The 22,088-nt window shown below is 48.4% G+C and overlaps 2 protein-coding genes and 3 non-coding genes across 6 annotated transcripts; all 5 read right to left on the bottom strand.

Annotated features, from left to right (window-relative positions):
- Positions 1-703: 703 nt before the first annotated feature.
- Positions 704-4,629, bottom strand: PPIE (peptidylprolyl isomerase E). The gene is made up of 10 exons (XM_071452996.1): positions 4,507-4,629; positions 4,331-4,429; positions 3,884-3,927; positions 3,302-3,328; positions 3,048-3,129; positions 2,834-2,934; positions 2,604-2,727; positions 2,313-2,498; positions 1,130-1,272; positions 704-1,032 (listed from the first exon to the last, which is right to left on the bottom strand). Exons 1-10 carry the CDS (start codon positions 4,535-4,537, stop codon positions 964-966), a joined length of 906 nt encoding a protein of 301 aa, XP_071309097.1. The 5' UTR covers positions 4,538-4,629; the 3' UTR covers positions 704-963.
- Positions 4,630-6,205: 1,576 nt separating this feature from the next.
- Positions 6,206-20,591, bottom strand: PABPC4 (poly(A) binding protein cytoplasmic 4). 2 transcript variants are annotated; one of them, XM_071452992.1, is made up of 16 exons: positions 20,468-20,591; positions 19,639-20,196; positions 14,067-14,260; positions 13,179-13,294; positions 12,578-12,717; positions 12,305-12,399; positions 11,573-11,710; positions 10,894-10,989; positions 10,162-10,434; positions 9,837-9,924; positions 8,993-9,109; positions 8,381-8,508; positions 7,711-7,804; positions 7,486-7,616; positions 7,309-7,408; positions 6,206-6,560 (listed from the first exon to the last, which is right to left on the bottom strand). In XM_071452992.1, exons 2-15 carry the CDS (start codon positions 19,829-19,831, stop codon positions 7,322-7,324), a joined length of 1,890 nt encoding a protein of 629 aa, XP_071309093.1. In that variant the 5' UTR covers positions 19,832-20,196; positions 20,468-20,591; the 3' UTR covers positions 6,206-6,560; positions 7,309-7,321. The 2 variants fall into 2 exon arrangements, with proteins under 2 accessions (XP_071309093.1, XP_071309094.1); XM_071452993.1 differs by lacking the exon at positions 20,468-20,591 and adding an exon at positions 20,413-20,431.
- Positions 8,761-8,893, bottom strand: LOC139603106 (small nucleolar RNA SNORA55). The gene has a single exon (XR_011683574.1). It is a non-coding gene; the product is annotated as a small nucleolar RNA SNORA55 (small nucleolar RNA).
- LOC139603115 (small nucleolar RNA SNORA55) lies at positions 10,522-10,649 on the bottom strand. Its single transcript, XR_011683582.1, has one exon. It is a non-coding gene; the product is annotated as a small nucleolar RNA SNORA55 (small nucleolar RNA).
- Positions 11,141-11,276, bottom strand: LOC139603107 (small nucleolar RNA SNORA55). The gene has a single exon (XR_011683575.1). It is a non-coding gene; the product is annotated as a small nucleolar RNA SNORA55 (small nucleolar RNA).
- Positions 20,592-22,088: the final 1,497 nt, after the last annotated feature.

Raw genomic sequence — 22,088 nt, 5'->3', positions numbered from 1 at the left:
AACCAGGCAGTGAAAAGTTGGTTTTTTTAATGGAAAAACAACACCATGATTTGTGAGGGGCTGGGCTGGGCAACCCCAAAATCCTCAATGGCACAAGCACTTCCAAACATCCCCAAAATCTGAACTTCAGTTCTTCCTCTCCACCTCAGCAGCCTCATCCCTCCTGCCAATACCTGCACAAGCTCAGAACCAAACACCCCTTCCATAATTCCACAGGAAAACCCAAAATCACCTCCAAGTGCAAAGCCAGGGCTGCCCACCACAGGAACTACAAATCCATGTGGTTTATCCCACTCTGCAGGCTGGAAATCCCTTCCTACAGCCTCATCACTCTGGGTTTTTATTCTTCTTCATCACCCAAAGGGCTCCCTGGTTTCCTGGTGTTCTCCAGTGAACGCCCTCCCCCGGGGATGGGGATGGAGCTGGACCAGCAGGAGAGACACCAGCCAGGGACCTGCCTCCCTCTGCTGCTGGAAAAGGACACTACAGAGCCAAAAACACCTCCAGGAGATGCTGCTGTGCAACAAACACGAGAGGCTCAGCTCTGCTCTCTGCTCTGCTCTCCCTCACACAGGTACTGGAGCCAGGATTTAGCCACAGGATTCATGAAGATGAGGGCAAATACAAAAAAATAAAAATAAAAAAAAAAATCTTTGTGGAAAGACCAGCCTTCCACAGAGTCAATTCAACAGCCAGGCCCTCAGTATTTTCAAAACTAGGTTTTATTTTTACCATAAACATAAATTTTTTCCAGAACACGGCAGCAGGACCAGCCCAGCCCAGCTCGGGCAGCGCAGGCTGGGAAGGGATTTGGGATTTATCCCAGGAAGGATAAATCCTCCCCCCTAGGCAGGGGAATTCCTATGGATGGGCAGTGCTGGGGGGTCCCTGGGGTGCCCCATCCCTGCTGGTTCCCTGTCCCTCCAGGCCAGGCTCCCCCATGCAGCCCCTCCGAGCGCCAGCTCAGGCGCACTCCCCGCAGTCCGAGATGATCACCTTCTGCTTTGGCTTCCCATCCTTGGTGCCCTGAGCCTTGGAGGAAACAGCAGCAGCAATTCCAGGGCTGAATGAATGCTCAGGGCAGCAAGGGAGTGGGCTCTGCCCCCAGCTCCCCCCTGCCCTCACCTACCTCGATTTCCCTCACCACGTCCATGCCCTCCGTCACCTCCCCGAACACCACGTGCTTCCCGTCCAGCCAGTCTGTTTTGTCACAGGTGATGAAGAACTGGGAGCCGTTGGTGTTTGGGCCCGAGTTTGCCATGGACACCATCCCTGGGGTCAGAAAATGCAGAGTTAGGGCTGAGTCAGGAGCTGCTCCTTCAGCCCAGCCCCTTCCCATGTCCCACAGAACGCTGCTGGATATCAAAATCCACAGAAACTCCTGGAATTCAATTATGCTCAGAAACACTTGCAAGTGTGAAAGATGCTCAGCTATTTTTAGCTGCAGTAACAGCAAAGCTGTTTGTATGGAGATAAACCTATTTGCTTGCTCCTGCCTTTCACAGTCATGCTGTGACACTCCTCGTTTAAAATCAAGCAGGAAAAGCAGCTTTGAAATTGTTTTTCCTTTATGTAATACTGCAGATAAAGTGGATGGAGAGGGAACGATGCATTTGGTGAGACACAAGGGTCTGAGTGTGGCAGAAAAATCTGCCCAATGTAGATGATAATAATTATAATTATAATTCAGGGTTGCTGCTATCTGTGGTGGTGTTTGCAGGGGTCCCAGGATGAGGGAAGAGATGAGAATCTTGACTCCATGTTTCAGAAGGCTGATTTATTATTTTATGATATGTATTATATTAAAAGAAAATCATATATTAAAACTATACTAAAAGAATAGAAGAAAGGATTTAATCAGAAGGCTAGCAAGGAAAAGGAATAGAATGATAATAAAATCTTGTGACTGCTCACAAGATTTTAGGAATAGAATGATAATAAAATCTCACAAGACTTTAGGAATAGAATGATAATAAAATCTTGTGACTGCTCACAGCCTCGACACAGGTGGCTGTTGTCATTGATCATCAAGTAAAAACAATTTTACATGCTGGGTAAACAATTCTCCAAGTCACATTCCAAAGCAGCAAAACATGGAGAAGCTGAAACTTCTCAGCTTCTCAGGAGAAAAGCTCCTGGCAAAAGGATTTTTCATAAAATACATCTGTGACACAAGGGTCTGAATGTGGCAGAAAAATCTGGCCAATGTAGATGACAATAATTATAATTATAACTCAGGACTGCTGCTATCAACACGGCTAAAACAGCCCCATGTGATGCTGAGCCATTTTCTCTCCTGGAGATGGGTTTACCTGGCCCTGTGTGTTTGAGGATGAAGTTTTCATCATCAAACTTCTTCCCGTAGATGGATTTGCCGCCGGTGCCGTTGTGGTTGGTGAAGTCTCCGGCCTGGCACATGAACTGGGGGATGACGCGGTGGAAGCTGCTGCCCTTGAAGCCAAACCCTTTCTCGTGGGTGCAGAGGCAGCGGAAATTCTCTGTGTGTTGGGGGGCAAAGGGGAGGGAGGTGAGAGCTGGGGGTGCCCGGGAGGGGAGGCTGAGCCCTCTCCTCACACCAGGCGTGAGGTGTGTGAATATTCAACCTGCAGTCATGGGCACCACGTCGGAGCGCAGCAGGATCCGCAGCCGCCCCGCGGGCTTGTTCCCGATCTTGATGTCCATATAAACCTGGGGGTTCACCCGGGATTTCTTGGCAGGAGGCTCCTCCTGGGCAGGGAAAGAAAGAAAAGCGGGTTGAGGTGACATTTCTCTGCTTTGCATTGCCATCCTTTGGGATAACGGGGATACAGATGGCTCTGGTTGTTTTTCCTACCTCCTGTGCCTCTGCTTTGGGGGCCTCTGCTCCTCCCTCCTCCTTGTTCTCCTCCAAAGTCTTCCCTGAAAACTTCTTCAGCCACTCATCGTCTGACCAGACTGTGGCCACAAAAGGAAAGGTCAGAGCACAGGAATTGACCCAAAAAGGGCCACAGCTCAGTTTATGCACAGAGCTCCAAGCATGCCCAGGGATGTTCTGTTCCCCAGCTCACCAGGCCTGGATGATCCTTCCTTAATCCTCATGGGTTTGGCCAGGTTCACTCTGATTGTCCTGCCAAAGAGCTCAGACTCGTTCTGCAGAGGGGAAAAAAGCACAGCAAAGCCCACCAAAAGGTATAAAACCACCGTGCCCCCCAAAGCCCTGCAGAGCTCAGAGGACAGAGCTTCTGCTCCCTCTGTAGCCCACAGCACCCAGGGCAGCAAAGCCACACATCCCCAAGGGCAGGAGTGGGAACAGGGTCCATACCATGTTGTCAATAGCTGCTGCTGCATCCTGCCAAAAAAAATCAAAATAAAATAATTATTAACATTTATTCTCAAGGTCCAGCATAACATCTCATTATAACGACAACTACCAAGTTTTCCTAAACCCCATTTATCCCAGGGATGTATGAACTGATGGGTTTTGTAAAAGCCATATCCAAACCCCATCCATGTGGGGTTTCCAAACCCCACGTGGGTCTCATATTTGAAAAACCCACTAACCCCTAGTATTTAAGATGTTTTATTGCTGCCATGAGCATTTGGGAGAGGAGAGATTTGTGTATGAAACCCAGGACAGACAATCAGAGGACAAATATATGACAGCCCATGAAACCAAGAAACCCAGCCAGGGATGGTAGCAGGGGAGCAGTTTGGGTTGGAAACAGGAAAAGTGGGAATTCAGCCCAGGAGAAAACGGGAAAAGTGGAGACTTGGAAGAGCAGAACAACATCTGAACGTTGTGGTGGGTAACCCGTATGCAACTTCACAGATTCCTCCAGCAGGAGGAGGATCCATCCCAAAACCCCAAAGGGGACCAAAACCCCCAAATGGCTCAAGCACTCACCTCTGCCAGCTCAAACTCCACGAAGGCGAATCCTCGGTGCTTTTCTGGAGGGAAAGAAGGAAACGATGGGTCAGGGCCAGCACGGACACACCGGCCCCATGGTGGGGCAGGGGTCCCACCCCAAACCCGCACCCGGGGATGCTCGGGCCGGTCCCTTGGGGGATGTCGCACCCCAAACCTGCACCCGGGGATGCTCCGGCCGGTCCCACCCCAAACCCGCACCCGGGGATGCTCGGGCCGGTCCCACCGGGGGGATCTCAACCCAAACCCGCACCCGGGGATGCTCGGGCCGATCCCACGGGGGACGGTCCCACCCCAAACCCGCACCCGGGGATGCTCCGGCCGGTCCTACCCCAAACCCGCACCCGGGGATGCTCGGGCCGATCCCACGGGGGACGGTCCCACCCCAAAATACCCTGGGAACGCTCCAGCCGCCCCGGCACGCACCGGTCTCGTAGTCCAGCGGGATCTGGATGTCGGTGATGTCTCCGAAGGGGATGAAGGCAGCGTGCAGCACCTTCTCGTCCACCTCCTCGGCCAGCCCGCCTGCGGGGCGGCCAAGCGGTCACCGGGCACCGCCGGCGGCCCCGGCCCCTCGGGGGTGCCCCAGCCCGGCCACTCACCCACGTACAGCACCCGCTTGGTGGCCGCCATCGTGCCCCGGTGCCCCGGAAGGGCTCGGCCCGCCCCGGAAGGGCCGCAGCGCTCCGCCCTCCGCCGGCACCGAGCGATGGAGCGCGGCTCGGATCGGCCACGGGACAGCGGAGCCGGCGCTGTGCACCCCCGGCACAGACACGGTTCATGGAAAATCCTTTCCTTGGGATTGTTCCTCCTGAGAAGCTGAGAGGCCTCGGGAACAAAATGCAAACAATGGTTATCTGCTGCTGTGGGATGCAACAGGTGCATCTGGGATTGGGCTCATGTGGTTGCCCATTAATGAGAAACAATCACAGAAAGCTGGCTTGGACTCTCTGTCCGACACACAAGCCTTTATTATCATTCTTTCCTATTCTATTCTTAGCCAGCCTTCTGATGAAATCCTGTCTTCTATTCTTTTAGTATAGTTTTAATATAATATCTATCATAAAATAATAAATCAGCCTTCTGAAACATGGAGTCAGATCCTCGTCTCTTCCCTCATCCTCAGGCCCCTGTGAACACGGTCACACATCCCTGTGTGAAAAAAATTGCATATTTTATGCTTGGCTATTTGCAAATATTAAGATGAATATTTAATGTGTTGTGTTAGAAAGTGATGCTGTGTTAATTCTCTTAAGCAGTGTGGTAAATATAGTTTTGGGTTATAACAAAATGTTAAAATAGAAACTATGCTATGTAGGATACTTTTTTTCCTAAAGAAATGACTCGCAGCGAGGTAGCAGCCACAGGACACCTGAATCTTTCAGAGAAAGAGAATTTATTGCTCCATTATCAGGAGAAATGAATTTCTTCCTGCCTTGCTCAGCCAGGACGATGCTGTTAGGATTCAGAGGAAGCAGCTGACACTGCCCAGACAGAATCCTGTGTTTGAATGGAATTTATGCATCATGTCTGAGCTGTATGAATATGCAACAGGCTGTTGTTTTTAAGGGTTAATCCTCTGTTAACCTGTGTCCGTTTTCGGGCCTATGCTGCCCAGAAAAAGGTACCCAGATGTCCATAACTCTTTATTGTCTCATATTGTCCTAATTCAAATTGTCCAAAATTTTTATTACCCTGATTATATTTTTATAACCATTTTATTACTGTTAAAAACTTTTAAAATTTTAAAAACAAGTGATTGGTGTTTTTCCCACCTGCACTCTCCTTCCACCCCATCCCAGGCTTTCCCAAAGCCTCTGAGCCCTTCAGCTCCAGCCTGAGTGAGGTGGTGGAGCTTTGACTGGGGAGGATTTCTCCCAGCTCAGTGCATGCTCTGTGTTTGTGTGAATAATGCTTTTTATCCAAAAGGATCACCCAAAATAAGTTTGTAAAGGATTTGTCGATGCCAGTGGTAAAACTCGGCCAGCTTTGGAGTATAAAATAGCAGCAGGACCACTAAAAATGCAAAATTGTAAACAAGGAACAGCACAGGACAAAACCAGGCTGAACCCTTCAGTTGAAAACACCTCCCCAGCTCTTCTCAGATCACTGTTTACAGCCATCAGCCCTTGAGACACAGCCCCAGGCATGATTTTAAATACTCATTATCCAAAATGAGCAAGCAGAGTAAGTCAAATCCCTGCTTAATGTGTTCACCCCCCAGTAACTGCCCATCAGTTCAATTTCACAAAACCACACCACATTTATTTAGCCAACAGAGAGAAACGATGACAAACACAGTGCAAGTTTATTCCTTTATTGATAAATGTTTCCCAAACTTTCCAAACTGGATTGTTCAATTAAACACAAACTCACAAAAATACTTCCAGCCTAAAATCCTCAACGTCCTCTTTAGAAGACACAAGGGGCAGCTCTGTTCTGGCAAAGGAAAAGCTTGCAAACCCCCCAGATTCTGGTTTTGGAAACCTCAAGCTTCAGAGTTGGCTTTTTAAATAAGAGATCTTTTAAGATTAATTTACAAAATGCAATATAACTATGTGATACAATGCATGGCCTTGAGATCTGCAGGGCAGTGAAGGATCTTCAAACATCTTGAGCTGATGTCTAGGAAGGGGCTATTTGGCTTCTTTGTATCCTAGAGGGGAAAAAGGGAGAGAAGTTATTCACAGCATCCCTGCTCCAGGCTAGGGAATATTCCAGCATTCCAAGGAATAAGGATTCCAATATAATTGGGAAGGTACAGAGAAAAGCTGCTCGTGGTGATCAGATGATCAGAAATTGTTATTATCTACAAGAAACTCAAATTCTTTGCCAGACCACCCAGTGAAAATAAGAATTCTTCACCAGCTTGAGTTCTGACATCTGATCATAAACAGCAGCAGAAAAAGTCCTGGAGATGGCAATTCCAGACAACGCACAGAAAAATGGATCATGAGAAACACAAGAGGCAAAATCCTTATTCATAAACTAAACAAGAGCCAACCCCAAACACAGGTGACACCACTTGTGTGGACAGACCTATCCAGTGAAACATTCCCAGCATTTATTATATCCTGAGGGCAGGTGGTTTCCAGGATAAGGAATGGGCACTAAGAGCCTGCTTAGCCTCAAAATGTGGCTAATTCCCACATTAGCAGTTCCACAACACCTCAGGGACTTCAATACCTTTAGATCCCTTGAAGAAGCATCAGAATGAACACTTCTTAACTTCTACACAAGTATTCTGCTGGGAGAAACTACATCAGGAGCTTTTTGTTGTTGAAGAGTGGACTGCAATCAGGTGAGTGCTGGTCACAGACCCACGAGAATTGTTTCACTACCAACTGTGTTTTATTTACTGATTCTGGAAGCTTTTCACTGAAGCTGAGGACTGAGACACTCACCAGTCATCCTGGTTCAAGAGGTAGCAGCAACCACACCCACTTTTTGGGCAGCTTCTTTCTTGGCTTGGTGAGCCTGCAGCACTGCCACAGCCTCCTCCACCTGGGGACACAAACCCAGTGAGATTTTCTCCCTGCTCTGAGGCCCTCTCTAGACACAAAAGGGACCCAGCAGCTCACCTTGGAGCGGAGGGACTCTGGAGATTCCAGCATGTGCAGCAGCTCTGAGTTGTCAATCTCTAGCAGCATTCCTGTGATCTTCCCAGCCAGGCTGGGGTGCATAGCTTGGATCAGAGGGAACAAACGTTCTCCTGAGGGAGAAAAAGGAGTTCAGGTGGGTGAGTTTGGATCCTTTGAAACCTCAAGGGATGAAAAATGATGGGTGAGCAGTGGGGTTTTACTCACCCAGCATCTGTTTCTGCTCCTGGGGAGGGGCAGCAGCCAGCATGGAGGCTGTCAGTGGCTCCTGGCCCTGCACATGCACTGCAGGCTGAGGTGCCTGAAAAGGGCAGAAAAGGGCTATGAAATAAGGATGAGGCTGATTGCTTTGTATTTAGACAATTCTAAGATGCTCACTGCTAAAACACAATCTCTGTCAAGCCTACAGAACACCTCAGCTTCCGAAAAGGGCAGGTAAGGTGCCCTTGGTTCACAAACACTGCCTGCAAGTCTTGAGCTCAAAACTCAGGAATGCCACACAGGAACACCATAAATATCTTGCAAAAAACTGGATCAAACATCATGAGATGTTGAGAAAGCCAGGTGTAGATGGTTTCTCTTAATGATACCCCAGTGAGAACTTGGCAAAGAGGAGAGAAACTTAAATGGTTTCAAAACAGGAACAAAGAACCAAGGAAAAAAAAATATCCTTACACCAGTCTGGCTACAAAAGGGCTCGTGAGTACAATACAGATAAACCAACCAGGGTGCCCCTGGCAAAGGCACAACTGCCAGGTTTTGAAATTCCAAATTAGGATTGTCTGGGTCATAAAAGGAGCTTGAAGTCTCTATAAAAGTACTCCAGTTGCATGTGAACCTGCAGGGACTGCCCAGCCCAGCCCAGCCCTGGTGGTACCTGCAGAGGTTGGACACCTGGGTGTGGGCTGCGGACACTTGAGGCATATTTGTAAGGAGGGACAGCCCTGGGAGCAGGGGCAGCTACAGGAGGACGGGGAGCCAAATTCTGTGCTGCTGTGCCAACACCTGCAAAGGAAGGAGAACACTGTGACAAACACCTGCAGCAGCATGCTGACAAGCTGGGATGTCTGGTTTTAATTCAAATTACGCCCTGCATGGTGATACTTCTTTAGAAAGTGTAGCTGGCTACTTCAAGAAGGGCATGTTCTGCCTAGAACCAATCCATAGATTCCACACCTTTTATTTACCAGCTGGGAAAAAGTGAATTTGGGTGCTCTCCTCTGAAAGCAAAACCCCTAAGTCACAGAGATTTTTGGGTGGTGTTGCAGGGGTGTAGAGATAAGTCCCAAACCAGTGGAGAAGAACCCATCTGGATTTCCACTGCTGTGCTGTAGCACCGAGTGCCCCCAGACCCGCACCGCGCAGCGAGGAACAGGAAAGCAGCAGGTGCTGGCTCTAACAACCATCTTTGGGACAAGAAGCCAAGTCTCCACAGCACCCTCCTCCCTCCCAGAGAAGGGGAAAAGCCCAGGAAGAGACCCCATCTTACCAACTCTCTGGGCAGCAGCGGGGAGGCCACGGGAGGCCGGGGCATTGGCGGGGGCCAGGTGGCGCAGGGCGGGCCGGGGCCCTGACTGGCGCATGGCGTTGGGCATTCCCTGGAAACCTAAAGGATGGAAAGAGGGGAAATCCTCACAAGAGAACCAGCTGGCAAGGCAGGGCAGTCAGCTACAGGGGTGTGCTACAGGTGGTGCACTGTAGCCATGGTATTTTCTGAAAAATCCCTTCTTACAGTCAGCTACAGGGGTGGTGCACTGTAGCCATGATATTTTCTGAAAAATCCTGTCCTTAGGATCTTTTTCTCCTGAGAAGCTGAGAGGCCTCAGGAAGAAAATGTAAGCAATGGTTATCTGCTGCTGTGGAATGCAACAGGTGCATCTGGGATTGGGCTCATGTGGTTGTTTTTAATTAATGTCCAATCACAGCCCAGCTGTCTCGGACTGTCTGGTCAGTCACAAGAATTTATTATCATTTCATTCCATTCCTTTCCTTTCCTTGCTAGCCTGATCAAATCCTTTTCTTCTATTTAGTGTAGTTTTAATATATAATTTTATTTTAATATATATCATAAAATAATAAATCAGCCTTCTGAAACATGGACTCAAGATTCTCCTCTCTTCCCTCATCCTGGGACCCCTGTGAACACCACCACAGTGCACAGGGAGCATCAGAGAATCACAGAATATGCCGAGTTGGAAGGGACACACAAGGATCAGAGTCCAGCTCCTGGCCCTGCACAGGACCATTCCCACAAAGGAAAGCATCAATTGTTCCTGTTGGGAAGTACAGCTCCCAAAGGGTTCTACAACCAAAACAGCCTCTGGCACTCTCACCTTGAGGTCTCCCTCCTTGCTGCCATCGTGGGTTGGGTCTCATCTGTGTCATTTGGTTGGGTGCATAGTAAGTGGGTCTGCTCTGAGCCTGGAGGAAGATCAGATAAGCTCAGAGGCAACATCCAAGTGCATCACAAACATTTGTTTACAACGTGTTTTGGCAGCCGTTGCCAGGACTCAACATTCGGGTCGGATTAAGAGAACAGGCAGCTGGCAAGTCCCAGAATTAACTCCACTGCTGCACCCCTCATTAGGACTCGTTGCTTCCAGGCATGAGAAGGGCTCAGTGAGATTAACACAGGTTAAAAACCCCCCGGGAGCTCACCTGGGGCACAGCAGGCATGAAGTAGCCGCCAGCAGCGGGCTGGAACTGGTTGATGATGGTGTTGGCAGGCAAGGCCCTCATGCCAGCGATGCGCTGCATGTACTGGTTGGTGAGATGGGCCTTCCTCTCCTCCTTCCTCTGGGCCAGAGCCACGTAGAGGGGCTTGGAGCCCACGATGCGCCCGTTCATCTCTGTCACAGCTTTGGTGGCCTCCTCTGGAGAGGAAAAGCAGACAAAGCCAAAGCCTTTGCTCCGTCCATCTTCCAGCATCACCTGCAGTAAAGATCAATTGCTAATGGGGTACCAGTACAACTGAGCTGAAGAATCTGTGGGGTTTTTTTAGATTTTAGGTAGCACATAACTTGTTGCAGAGGTGTAGAGACAGGTTCTCATGAAGAGCCACCTGTCTGGATTTGCTCTGCGTTGCTGTCAGCACCATGTGTCCCCAGGCCCACACTGCACAGTAAGGAATGGGAAAGATTTGGTGCAGTCCTAAATGCACAGAGGAAAGTGTCATTTCATGCTTACTACCTCAAGCAAGCATGGTTGCCACTTCCTTCCTCCCCTTTTAGTAAGGGAATGAAGTTTTTAGTAAAATCCTACTATTTACTAGCCAAGGTGTTCTCAGAATCACAATAGCCACAGGTTAAGAACAGCCCTTTAATCCCATGGCAGACAATAATTCCTTCTTCAGGCTTTAAAATCCAAATGACCCCCAAAATCCCACAGTACCTTGGCACTCGTTATTGACCCAAAAGGTGAGAACTCCTTCCTCAGTTTTTCATCATCTATAGTGTCATCTAGGTTTTTAATGTACAGGTTAACACCCTGGAAAGGGAAAGAACAGCATGACATTCACAACATTAAAAAAAAATTCTTAAGCACATCAACTGTTATCCATCTGCCAGAGCTGTAATTTATCTGAAAACTCTTAATTTAGCATCATGTTCCTTCCACACCACCCAAAGCTGAAGGTGATAAATGTTGCAAAGGCGTAGAGACAAGTCCCACTGTGGTGAAAGGGAACTTGTCTGGATTTCCTCTGCCTTCCTGTGGCATCATGAGATGTCCCCAGCCCAGCAGTGCACCTCAGGGAGTGGGGGAGTTTCAGATGCCACCCCTGACACGACCCAGTTCTGCCACAAATTACAGAGAGCAGTCCAGAGTTGTGCTGTGTCTTCCCATCCCTCCAGGGATCTCCATTTGAAAGTCAAGGAGACTTCATGCCTGTTGTCCTCCTAAACATTTTCAGTACCAAAACTAAGCCCTGATGCCCCCTCTGCCACCAAATACCACAGAGACACCTCTGTGTTTTAAGCCAGGATGTCTCACAGGACAATAACTGCTCTGGGAACTCCTTCAACAGATCAGAAAAATAGTGCTTAAATTGAGAAAAATAAACATTATTCACCTGGTACCGGCTGAGCCTCTCCTGTTTTAGCTGTTCAAACCTTCTTTTCAGCTCTGCCTGGCGCTCAGCCTTCTTCTGTGCTCTGCCCACAAAGAGCATTTTGCCATTGATGTCCTTCCCATTCATTTCTTCCACTGCCTGCACAGAGGGTTCAAGAGGAAACTCTCAGCTGCTGCAGCAGGACAGCCCCTGATCCTGTCAGAGCAGGACTGCCCAGGGCTGACACTGAGTCCCTGCCTGTCAGTCAATAAATCAGAGTTTGCATGTTACCTTTGCACTTTTCCTGCTAACAACAGGCTCATTAAAGACAAGCTGAAGTTACCACACAGACTGAGCTGACACGCCACAGAGTGCTGAACTAACTTGGAAATTCATCCTCTCTCTTTCTTGTAATTAAAACTCCACTTTAACGAGCATTCTGCTTAGAAAAGACCATTTTTGAGCAATGTTCTCACTCTAGGTGCCCTCCTCCTCCTCCTCCAGCCCTGCACTGTAGTATTTCTTCAGCAATTAACATTCTTGATTATACCACTGTGTGGATCTAGGAAACTGGAGGGATGCCAAGTTGCCCTTGAATGTCAAGCTATTAAGGTGCAAAAGGTTTCCAAGTTCCCACATCTAGAAGAGGTCATGCCCAAGGCAGAATTTCCTTCCATTTCAGAAACAGGCTCCCAAGATAAACCAAGTTTTTCTTCTCTGAAGTTATCTAAGCAACATAAAAACTGGTCATACCTTGTTGGCCTCTTCATGCTTTTCAAAGCTTACAAAGCCAAAGCCTTTGGATTTTCCAGTGGGGTCTGTCATCACTTTAACACTCAGAGTTTTACCTATTATCAAGGGACAGGGTTAGTAAAATATCAAAAGCATTTCAAGATTATTAAATTCCATGTAATATCTCCTCATGTCCTCAGCCTTCAAGTGACCCAGGTAGCGACAACACAGCAGCACTGAGTCCACCACATTTGATGAAATTCACAGCCTTAATAAAAGTATTTCTGTATTTACCATATTTGCCAAAGAGCTCCTTTAGTCTTTCATCATCCATGTCATCCCCAAAGTTTTTAATATAGACATTGGTGAATTCCTTCGCCTTGGCTCCCAGCTCAGCCTCCCTCTCTTTACGAGACTTGAATCTCCCAACAAATCTGTAAGATAAAAAAAAAAAGAAAATCCCAATAAACAGATTGGTTCCAAAAGCAAAAAAAATAATGTGTGACTTGCGGCGAGGCAAAAAAAATGAGTGTGCAGTAGGAGCTGGGAATGGGGACAAGAAAGGGTGACAGCAGAGGACAACAAACAGGCCACAGACCAACCAGAAAAATCACCTGTGCTGTGGCTGGCCAAGGAGTCCCAGTGGCCCTAGACAGAACCCACCCCAGCCCGCTCGCAGAGAGGTGGCAAATCAAGGCTGGGTCAGGGAAACCCAGCAGTCCTGGAATGGAGGGGTAGCAGGCCATGGCTTGGGCAGGGTCACTCACCAGCCCTGGAGTGGAGAGGTAGCAGGCCAAGGCTTGGGCCAGGAGAACCAGTGCCTTGTGTGTCCCTGTTAATACCGAGATGCATCCCGGAGCATGTGAGCGCTGCTGCTGCCGCCTGTGACACTCACACTTTGCGGTCGTTGAGCAGCATGCCGTTCATCTTCTCGATGGCCCTATCTGCAGCATCCTGCGTCTCAAAGTGCACAAAGGCGTAGCCCTTAGAGCCATTCTCATCACACACCACCTGCAGGAGAGGGAGCAAAGGCAGCTGTCAGCGTCCCTCCTCTGCCACAGGGTGAAAATGCGTCACTGCCAAGGGGCAGCACCGGGCAGATCCCGACTGTCACAGACACGTTTTATGAAAAATCCTTTCCTTAAGATCTTTTTCTCTCAGGAACAAGATGCAAACAATGATTATCTGCTGCTGTGGAATGCAACAGGTGGATCTGTGATTGGTCCCATGTGGTTGTTTCTAATGAATGGCCAATCACAGTCAGCTGGCTCAGACTCTGTCCGAGACACAAGCTCAGACTCTCTGTCCAAGACACAAGCTTTTATCATCATTCCATTCTTTTTCTATTCTTAGCCAGCCTTCTGATGAAATCCTGTCTCCTGTCTTCTATTCTTTTAGTACAGTTTTAATATAATATATATCATAAAAGAATAACTCAAGCCTTCTGAAACATGGAGTCAGATCCTCGTCTCTTCCCTCATCCTCAGACCCCTGTGAACACCACCACACCTGACAAGGGTCAGCTCCTGACAAGGGTCAGATTCCTGCACTTCATGACCAAATCTGATGTAATTTCAGCTTTTGGTCAACCCTGCCTTTCAGAGATTCTGTTTTAACACCAAGGTTTGATCTCTGTAGGCACCGTTCATTTAAAGAGTTGGACTTGATGAGCTTTGTGTGTCCCAGCTCTGCTCCTTACACTTGTGTCCCTTTCACCACCCACACTCAAATCTCTGATCATGTCCCCACCCTAAAAGAACTGGACAATGTAACCACACCTCACCTTGCAGGACAAAATGTTTCCAAACGCTGAGAATGTGTCGTAAAGTGCCTTGTTATCAATGGATTTGTCCAGGTTCTTGATGAAGACATTCCCAACTCCTGACTTCCTCAGGGAAGGGTCCCTCTGGGACCACATGATGCGAATGGGCTTCCCTTTGATCACATCAAAATTCATGGTATCGAGAGCTCGCTCAGCTGCAAGAGAAACCAAGAACAGATTTTCTGTGGTTGGTTAGAAAATGAAGGTTTCCAGTGGGTGGGTGATTCTTTTCTTTGAATTTTACTCAGCTCATCTGGGTTATTATCAGAGGTTATCAATGACTTTTAACTCAATGTTTCAAGGGAAGTCTTTGCAGCACAGTCACTAAAGGTTTCACAGACTTTAAATTTATATCATACCAATATATTCACCACCACAGCAAAACTGATATCAAAATGCCTGGTTTATTAGTCATATTCTGAATTATTATAAAGGTAAATTACTCCACTCAAAGAAGGAAAGAAAAATCAGGAAACTGGTAAAAAAAAAATGAAGTAAAAGGAGTGACTCTGTAGCTGTTTTGCTTTTCATGAAGCTCACATCTCCCCATCCTCATTTCTATTCAGAGAGAAGGATCATCTCCCTGTCAGGTCAGGGAAAATGTGCACAAACACATGGCTGGCTGCGAGGACATGAGTCAGCCTCTACATAACTTATGTGGCCAAAAAATGATTCCCAAGTTGCTCAAGCTAAAGATGACAAGAGAGTTGAGAAAATTCTGGGGGGGAAAAAGGTCTGTACACCCCATCTGATTAACAGGGAAGTGTTTATCTGAGCTCTCAAACACCAGCACTGTCATTCTAACCTGCACTGAAACCCCCCCCTCCACGAGGCTATTTCTGCTGCCTACTGGTGTATTAAAAGGATCATTACATACACACATCAGGATCTTGTTCATAAAATTGAGATGCTTGCACTGTTCCGTGCCAGGAAACACTCCCAGCATGGAGCAAGCAGAGAAGAAAGAAAGAGTCTTAATTCCCAGCATGGAGCAGGGAAAGAGATGGAAAGACATGCATTAAAATCAAGGAAAATTAACAGGGCAGAACCCAAGTTTTCCAAATTTGTTTGGCTCAGTCCTCCCAGGCCACCTTCACCCTGTGGTATTTGCTGATTAGATTTCAGGAGCAGAAAATTCAAGGAAAAAGCCAATCTGAACGCCTTGCACGTGACTTGGCTCGTGCAGCCTGGTTAACTACTCAGCATGTCCCAAAAGTACCTCCAGGAATTCCAGTGGAACACTGCCCACCAAAGCCTGCACTCCCCGCCCCCAATGCCAGCCTCCACTACTGCATGGAGGTTGCTCAGAATTTTTCATGTGCTTTGAAATGTGTTTTTTTGCTCTTGCTGCTTCTTAAATTGAAGTGAGACCATCGCTGTTCTCCCCACACACAAATCGAGTTGGAAACAAGCTCTGCTTGGAAAAAAAAAAATAATTTAAGGACTCCAACAGCTCTGCTTAGACCAAGGTGTTAAATGCAATTAACTGCCAGGCTAAAACGACTCCTCAGCTGCTGCTCCAAGCCCATGCAAGCCAGGCTCTTCCTGCAGTCCTTTCGTGGTGTAGGCAGCTCAGGAGAGCCGGTGCAGCTCGTCAAATTTGGCAGTATTTATTTATAGCAGGCAGAGGTCCTGCAGAGGCATGTGCTGGCAAGGGCACCAGCTGGGTGGGTAATGCCATTTGCAGCAGGAACAGGCTGCTGCTGGAAGGTGACAGCAGATCAGGCAGTGGCTGTGGGCAGGAGGAGTGCGATGGCTCCACAGCCAGCACCCAACTCCAGAGCACTCAGGAAGTTCCTGCCGGTTCTCCCCGAGCAGATACTATTGCACTGCTCTTTCAACAGGTTGCTACTGTTCCACTCTATTATTACACCCAGGCACTCGTGGTGAGCTGTGAAAGCCCTACAAGGATTCCCCGAGGGATCTGTGCCACACCCACAGGTGGAGGTGCAACCCCTCTACACCGGGACCTCAGAAAACCTGCGAAGGATCTGCAAGAGCTCTGTGAATGACTCACACCAAGCACATCTGATTCATTTCCTTCATCTGAGCAAACACCTTCTCATTTTCTTCTATTTAAGCCACAAAGCTTCAGCCATTTCAGTTCCTGTATCTGTTTCTCTCCCACTGGTTCCTGTCATCCCTCCAGCAGACTCAACTGCGGCTCATACAGAACATAAAACACTCACAGCCCCTTTCAGGCTTGATTTTCATTCCCTTTCTGGACAGGGAGAGCACCTGAACACTCAGTGCAGTTTGCCTCAGGCCTCAAGAGCAATAAACCTCATTAACCTCCCTTGTAGATGCAGAGTTAACAAAATGCTGGAATTAGTGGCCGTGGTTGAACAGCATGAAGATCAATAACCAACCTCACACCCCAAGATTCACCCAGGAGAAACTCCACACAAGGAGTTTCATTCTCCCCAAACCTCCAGGCTCTCACTTAGGTCACTCAGCAAAAAAAGTCCTGACAAGGAAAGCACCCAGAGCAAATTCAGCCACTTATTTTTTTAAAAAAGAGATGGTGCATATTCAAAAGAATTAAATTCCTCAATCACTGAGGTTACAACAAAATGCTGCTGCAATGAAACTCCTGGCAGTACCAACTCTCCCCTTTGAACTTCACAATTTGCCTTACACAGCTCCTCCTTTACACTGTCCTCAAGGAGGAGAACAAACAAGTTTATTTACCCTTTCCTACAGAAACACAGATCTATTTCCAGCCCTGGGATCCTCCTCAGCTTGGGAAGCATTCTGTTTTCCCTACCCTTTCAGAACACCTTATCTCTGCAGCCAAACTGAAGTTTCTCCACTTCATTGCCCCGAGCTGATTTTTGTGACTGTCAATGTTTGGAATCCAATTCCACGGAACACATGAAAAGAGAAATTCAGCTTGTTTGTTGAGTTTGTTTTCTTTCCCCTCTGCGCAGTCAAAAAGAATAAATATTAACAACCACTGCTGAGCCTGAACTAGCCAGAACTTTGAAGTGTTTCCTCACCCTGCCTATCACAGGATGACAGGCTCAGAATTCAGCATTCCCTGGTTACTACAGCGAGGAGCTGCAATCAAAACCAGCAGAGCTCATTTTCCCTAAAAATAACCTCTCTGCAGCAGACTGCTGCCAGTTAGACAATGCCTGTCCAGCATCACTCCAGCACCTAAAAAACTGTAAAAAATAACACAAGTTCTGGCCCAGTTTCTGGACACAGGAACCTGGAAGGGCAGAGCACGCTCAAGATGTGACAGTGAGCTCCTCATGGCCCTGAAATGGGGAAAAGTTCTGACTGCTTGATTTGCTCTGTGGACACAGGGGCAGAGTCCTGCTTTAGAACACACCAAAATAAAGTTAAAACCATTGCTTTCTTCAGATTTACAAAGCCCTTACACAAAAGGTGCGAGGGAAATGCAAACCATCACTTATCAACCTTTTTAACACCTACCAGTTCAGACTTACCACGTGCCCACAAGAAGTCTGCAGAGCACAAAACCTCCTGATTACTGTAAGCACCTACTCTCAACCATAAATCCAATCAGATCCTACAGTGCTCCCCTCAGCTTCTCAGATTTAGTGGGATGAAGCCAAGTGCATTTCTGATTATGCATTCCTGGAAGAAAACACAGAATCCCTCCTCCTCCTCAGGAAGCCTCATGCAGGCAAGTGCCACCTTGAAAACAGTCCAAATTTCTGCATTTTACAACAAAAAAAAATTATATTCTTCATAGTCAAGTTTGTTTTGGAGAGACCACAGCCCTTTTCCAAACTATCTCTCTCCATGTCCTGCTGCATTACATGGAGGGCAGCAGCTGGGTTTTTTATTTATGCAGGGTAACACACACAGCAGTTTGACAGGAGAAATTCAAAAATTCACATCTCTTCACGAGGGCAGGAGGAGTTTGACCATTTCCCTGTCCCAATATTCACTCAATGATTAGGTTTAAACCACTTGACCTTCTAAGACCTAGCAGTAACAAGACACCACCTACTAGCTCCAAGTATCACTTCGAGCCCAGGAGCTTCCTAAAATGTCTGCTGCCTCCCCAGCAGCCCAGAATGGTGCAACCTCCCCCTAAATTCCTGCCTATTTATTACCATAAAAGATTACCTTGGAATATATTGGGAAGGCCCCAGTTGTACAAGGTGCAGAGTGCTTCTGCTAAAGCACATGGGATAAGCCACTGATCCCTTCTGAGATCACTCTTCTCTGCTTTGAGAGAGCTTTAGCTACATTTCTGCAGCCCATCTCCCCAAAATTTATCTAATTCAAGCTGGAGTTCCTTCCTGGCTTTGTTTGTGCTGCTTGTTTTTATGTCTGTGATCCCGCAAAATGAGATCAGAGCCTAAAAGGAAGGCAGGTGAGCTGGGATAACTTTCAGGACATAAATGGACCAAGGTGGTTTTATACAGGCCCTCAGGTTCCTTCCTTCTCATTGAGAATCTTTAAAACACAAATACACTGCCAAAAAAAACCCAAAACAAACAAAAAAAAAAGCAGCTTTTTTGTGCCATGAATGAGAAATTATGCAGTGGGGTGCAAGTCAGCTTTTAATCAGCATGACAAGGGAAAGGACCAAAAGAAAGTGCTCAGTCAGACCAGCCCAAGGAAATGGCATCGCAAGGAACCGCCCTGGGAGAGGATAGAAACTCTGCAAAAATGTAAAGCAAAGTTTACTTGTTGCTGAAATCTGTGCTGCTGTAAACTGATTCTGAACTCAGGGGAAAAGATCACTCTTATCTCTACTTGGATGCCTCTATCACACAGAGATGCTGCTAAACCCCAGCACGGAGCAATAAACTTGCAGCAGTCAGCAGGCAGAGCTCTGAAAACTGGGGCAGAAAACGCTGACCCATTTTCCTTCCAGAAAAGACGTGCTCCAAAATGACCTCTCCTGTCCCATCTTTCATGTGCTGCTTCAGCTCTGCAACACCTGCCTTTGAGCAGGAAACAAAGCGTGGAAAAAAGAGAGTCTGGCAAGAGCAAAGCAAATGTGTCTTCTGCACATGAGACAAGCTGGTTCTCCACACATTGAACAAAGTGTTTTATTTCGCTTTAAAGCAAGAACACCACTTCCCCAGCTGGGAGGCACATCTAGCTGCTTGAACAACAGGAGATATTAAATTTATTAAACTGGGAGTGTGTGGAGCGGCCACAGATCAGTCACTTAACTGAGCACTCAGCCTACTCTGAACTTTCTCTGCTAGGACTGGCTGCACAAATCCCACAGAAACAGCCCCAAACTACCCCAGAATGAAGGGAAACGCCACGGGGATTATTTTCTCATGAGAGGAAAAACACAAATCTCTGAAATTTACTATCAGTGCAAGAAACGGGCCTGTCTAAAATTAGAGATGTTAGTGAGAAGCACATTTCGTAGACACCAAGCAGTAAAAAAATATTCCAGCTCCCATCACCAGAAAGAGACGACTCACCCTGTAACGCTGTGATGGGCAGCTACGCGAATTAGTGGGGAAAAACGAGTTAAAATAAGAAAGGGGAAAAAAAAGCCATGGATGTGGCTGCAATTGTCACTCACCATCTGCGGGCTGCTGGAAGTTGACGTAGGCGTAGCCCAGGGAGCGGCGGGTGATCATATCCCTGCAGACCCGAATGGACAGCACGGGGCCCGCCGGGCTGAACTTCTCGTAGAGCATGGCCTCGGTGATATCGGGGTGCAGGTCCCCCACGTACAGCGAGGCCATGGGGTAACTGCTGGCGGCCGTGTTCATCTTCCCCTCGGCGCTCTCGACCACGGGGGTTTTTCACTTGGGGGGGGGGTCTCAAGTCAAGCTTCTTATGAATATTAATTCTGGGGGGAGCACTCAAAACTCTTAATTAAAGCCTAAGCTGCGGCCGGCAGAAGCTTGGGACAAGGGGGGCTGGCACCAGGACACGGAGCAGCCGAGAGGGTTGTGCAAGCTTGAAAAATCAGCAAAAACGCCCCAAAGTTAAGCCTCCTGGAGAGGATAAGACGCCAAAATTCATCCGCCGGCTCCCGAGCGCTTTGAGGCAAAAACCTCCTAAAAACCCAACGTCTCTTTATCTTTCGCTTCGATTTAGCCCAGATTCTGCAGAGCGGCGGCCCGTTGATTTTCTGAGGAAAAAAAAAAACAAACAACTATATAAATAAATAAAGCTCCAACACGCACTAATACAACTATTTCTCTTAAATCTGGCTCGGCTTGATAGCCCGAAGGTATTATAAATAAACCAGCGCGGCACGCGGCGGCCTGAGGGCGGGCGGGCGCTCCGGGCAGGGCGCGGCCGCCGCGCTCTCCCAGCGCGCCGCGCTCCCCCGAGCGCTCCCTACCCCGCGGCGCCGACCCGGGGCGGGCTCGGCGGCGCCGGTCCCGACCCCGACTCACGCGGTGCGGCCGCGGCGGGCGGAGAGGCAGCGGTTTTGGGCGGCGAGCGGCCCTTTATAGGCGCCGCGGCGGCGCGAGTGGGCCGCGGTGCCGCCGAGAGGAGGCGGCCGGGCCCGGGCCGGAGCGCCCCGCGCCGCACGCAGCGCTCCCCAGCGGGCGGGAGGACCCGGCCGGCTCCCGCCATTTCGGGGACGCCACAGGAGAACGGGCGGCGTTGGGAATGATTAAAGTTAATTGTTTTGGAAATTGTGTGTCGCTTGCGTGATTAGATTTAGGGTAATAAAGGAAAGGAGATGCTGGAGGGGGGTACGGCAGAGGTCGCAAAGATGGTTTGGGGTCTGGAGCATCGCCCTCATCAGGGGAGGCTGCGGGAGGTGGGCCTGGAGGAGGGAAGGCTGAGAGGGGATCCCATAAATCCATAAAATTCCACAGAGGAATGTGCCAGATTGTTCATTGTTCCCAACATGGAGCAATAGCCATAAGCTAAAACACAAGTTTCATCTCAACAGATTGAGGGATGAATGCCCTGTGGGCAGCTGGCAGAGAGATGGACCCACAGCAACAAACCCCAGAAGAGTTTCTGGGGTTGTTTTCACTCCCACCCCACCCTATATGTGCAAATGTCTCACAGGACAGCTCAGTCCCACCATAAAACACAAAAAAGTCCAGGGAAACCTCCTGGGGAGAGCAGGGCCATGGAGCAGAGGAATGCACCAGGAGAGCGAACAATTCCTCTGTGATTTTTCTTCTTGCTGCTCCAAGCTCTGGTTCTGGAGGTGTCGCTGGCAGTGGGATGAGGAGCGGTCAGAGCTGGAGCTGTTCCCACAACCTCCTCCTCCTCTTCAGAGCATCATTTTCCCCCAAATTAGCACGAGTTCCTGTGGCAGCCCTGGTGCTGTGCCAGCTCCCATCATGGGCTGCCCTATCCCAATGTTTCCCCATGGAAAGTGAGCTGTCAGTCCCTCTTCCTAGGGTGAGGCTTAAACAGCTCCCAGCAGAAAGCTGCTGGAAAGGGAGAGGGATTCACCCCCCTCTGCTGCTGTCCCGTGGCTTCACGCTCACGAGATCAGCTCCGGGGAGATCCATAATTATCTATTTCCAGCATCTTCAGCGGAGTGTGAGGACACGGCAGTGCAGGATTCAGTGATTCATCAGTGACCTTCAGGCTCTATGGCTGTCCTGTTAAGGGGGACTAAGATAATCTGTAGACACTGGTTAGCTGGGCATTGTGGCTTTTCAATTGCTAAATTGCCTTTAATTTGCTTTAAAAGCGGGATACAATGTTATCATAAAAATGGGATATGATATCTTCCCCTTCAGTGGAATAATCTTCCACTACAGTGGAATAATCAAGAGCAGCAGAAAAAAGGTAAAAATAGCAAAGCAAATTGTAGTGATTTGTAATATTTTCTGTCTTGAAAAACACGAATGACACAAATCCTCCTCCTCCTGCTCTCATCATTCTCCCAACAGCTGAGGGTGCTGCGAGGCCGCACTGGTGGGATCACACCTGCCACTGTTTTGTGCTCCGTCCTTCACAGCTGGCACCTCCTCCGCTGGGAAACCAGGGACATGACACAGGCATGTCACTGTGCAAGTGTTCAGATCCTGCTTTGACAGC

This window comes from Agelaius tricolor, unplaced genomic scaffold (assembly GCF_023055355.1).
Source record: "Agelaius tricolor isolate 1412-34295 unplaced genomic scaffold, bAgeTri1.0.p SCAF_36, whole genome shotgun sequence".
NCBI classification, from domain to species: domain Eukaryota; kingdom Metazoa; phylum Chordata; class Aves; order Passeriformes; family Icteridae; genus Agelaius; species Agelaius tricolor.
The sequence above is the reverse complement of the archived record's forward strand: the minus strand, read 5'-3'. Positions and strand labels throughout refer to the sequence as shown.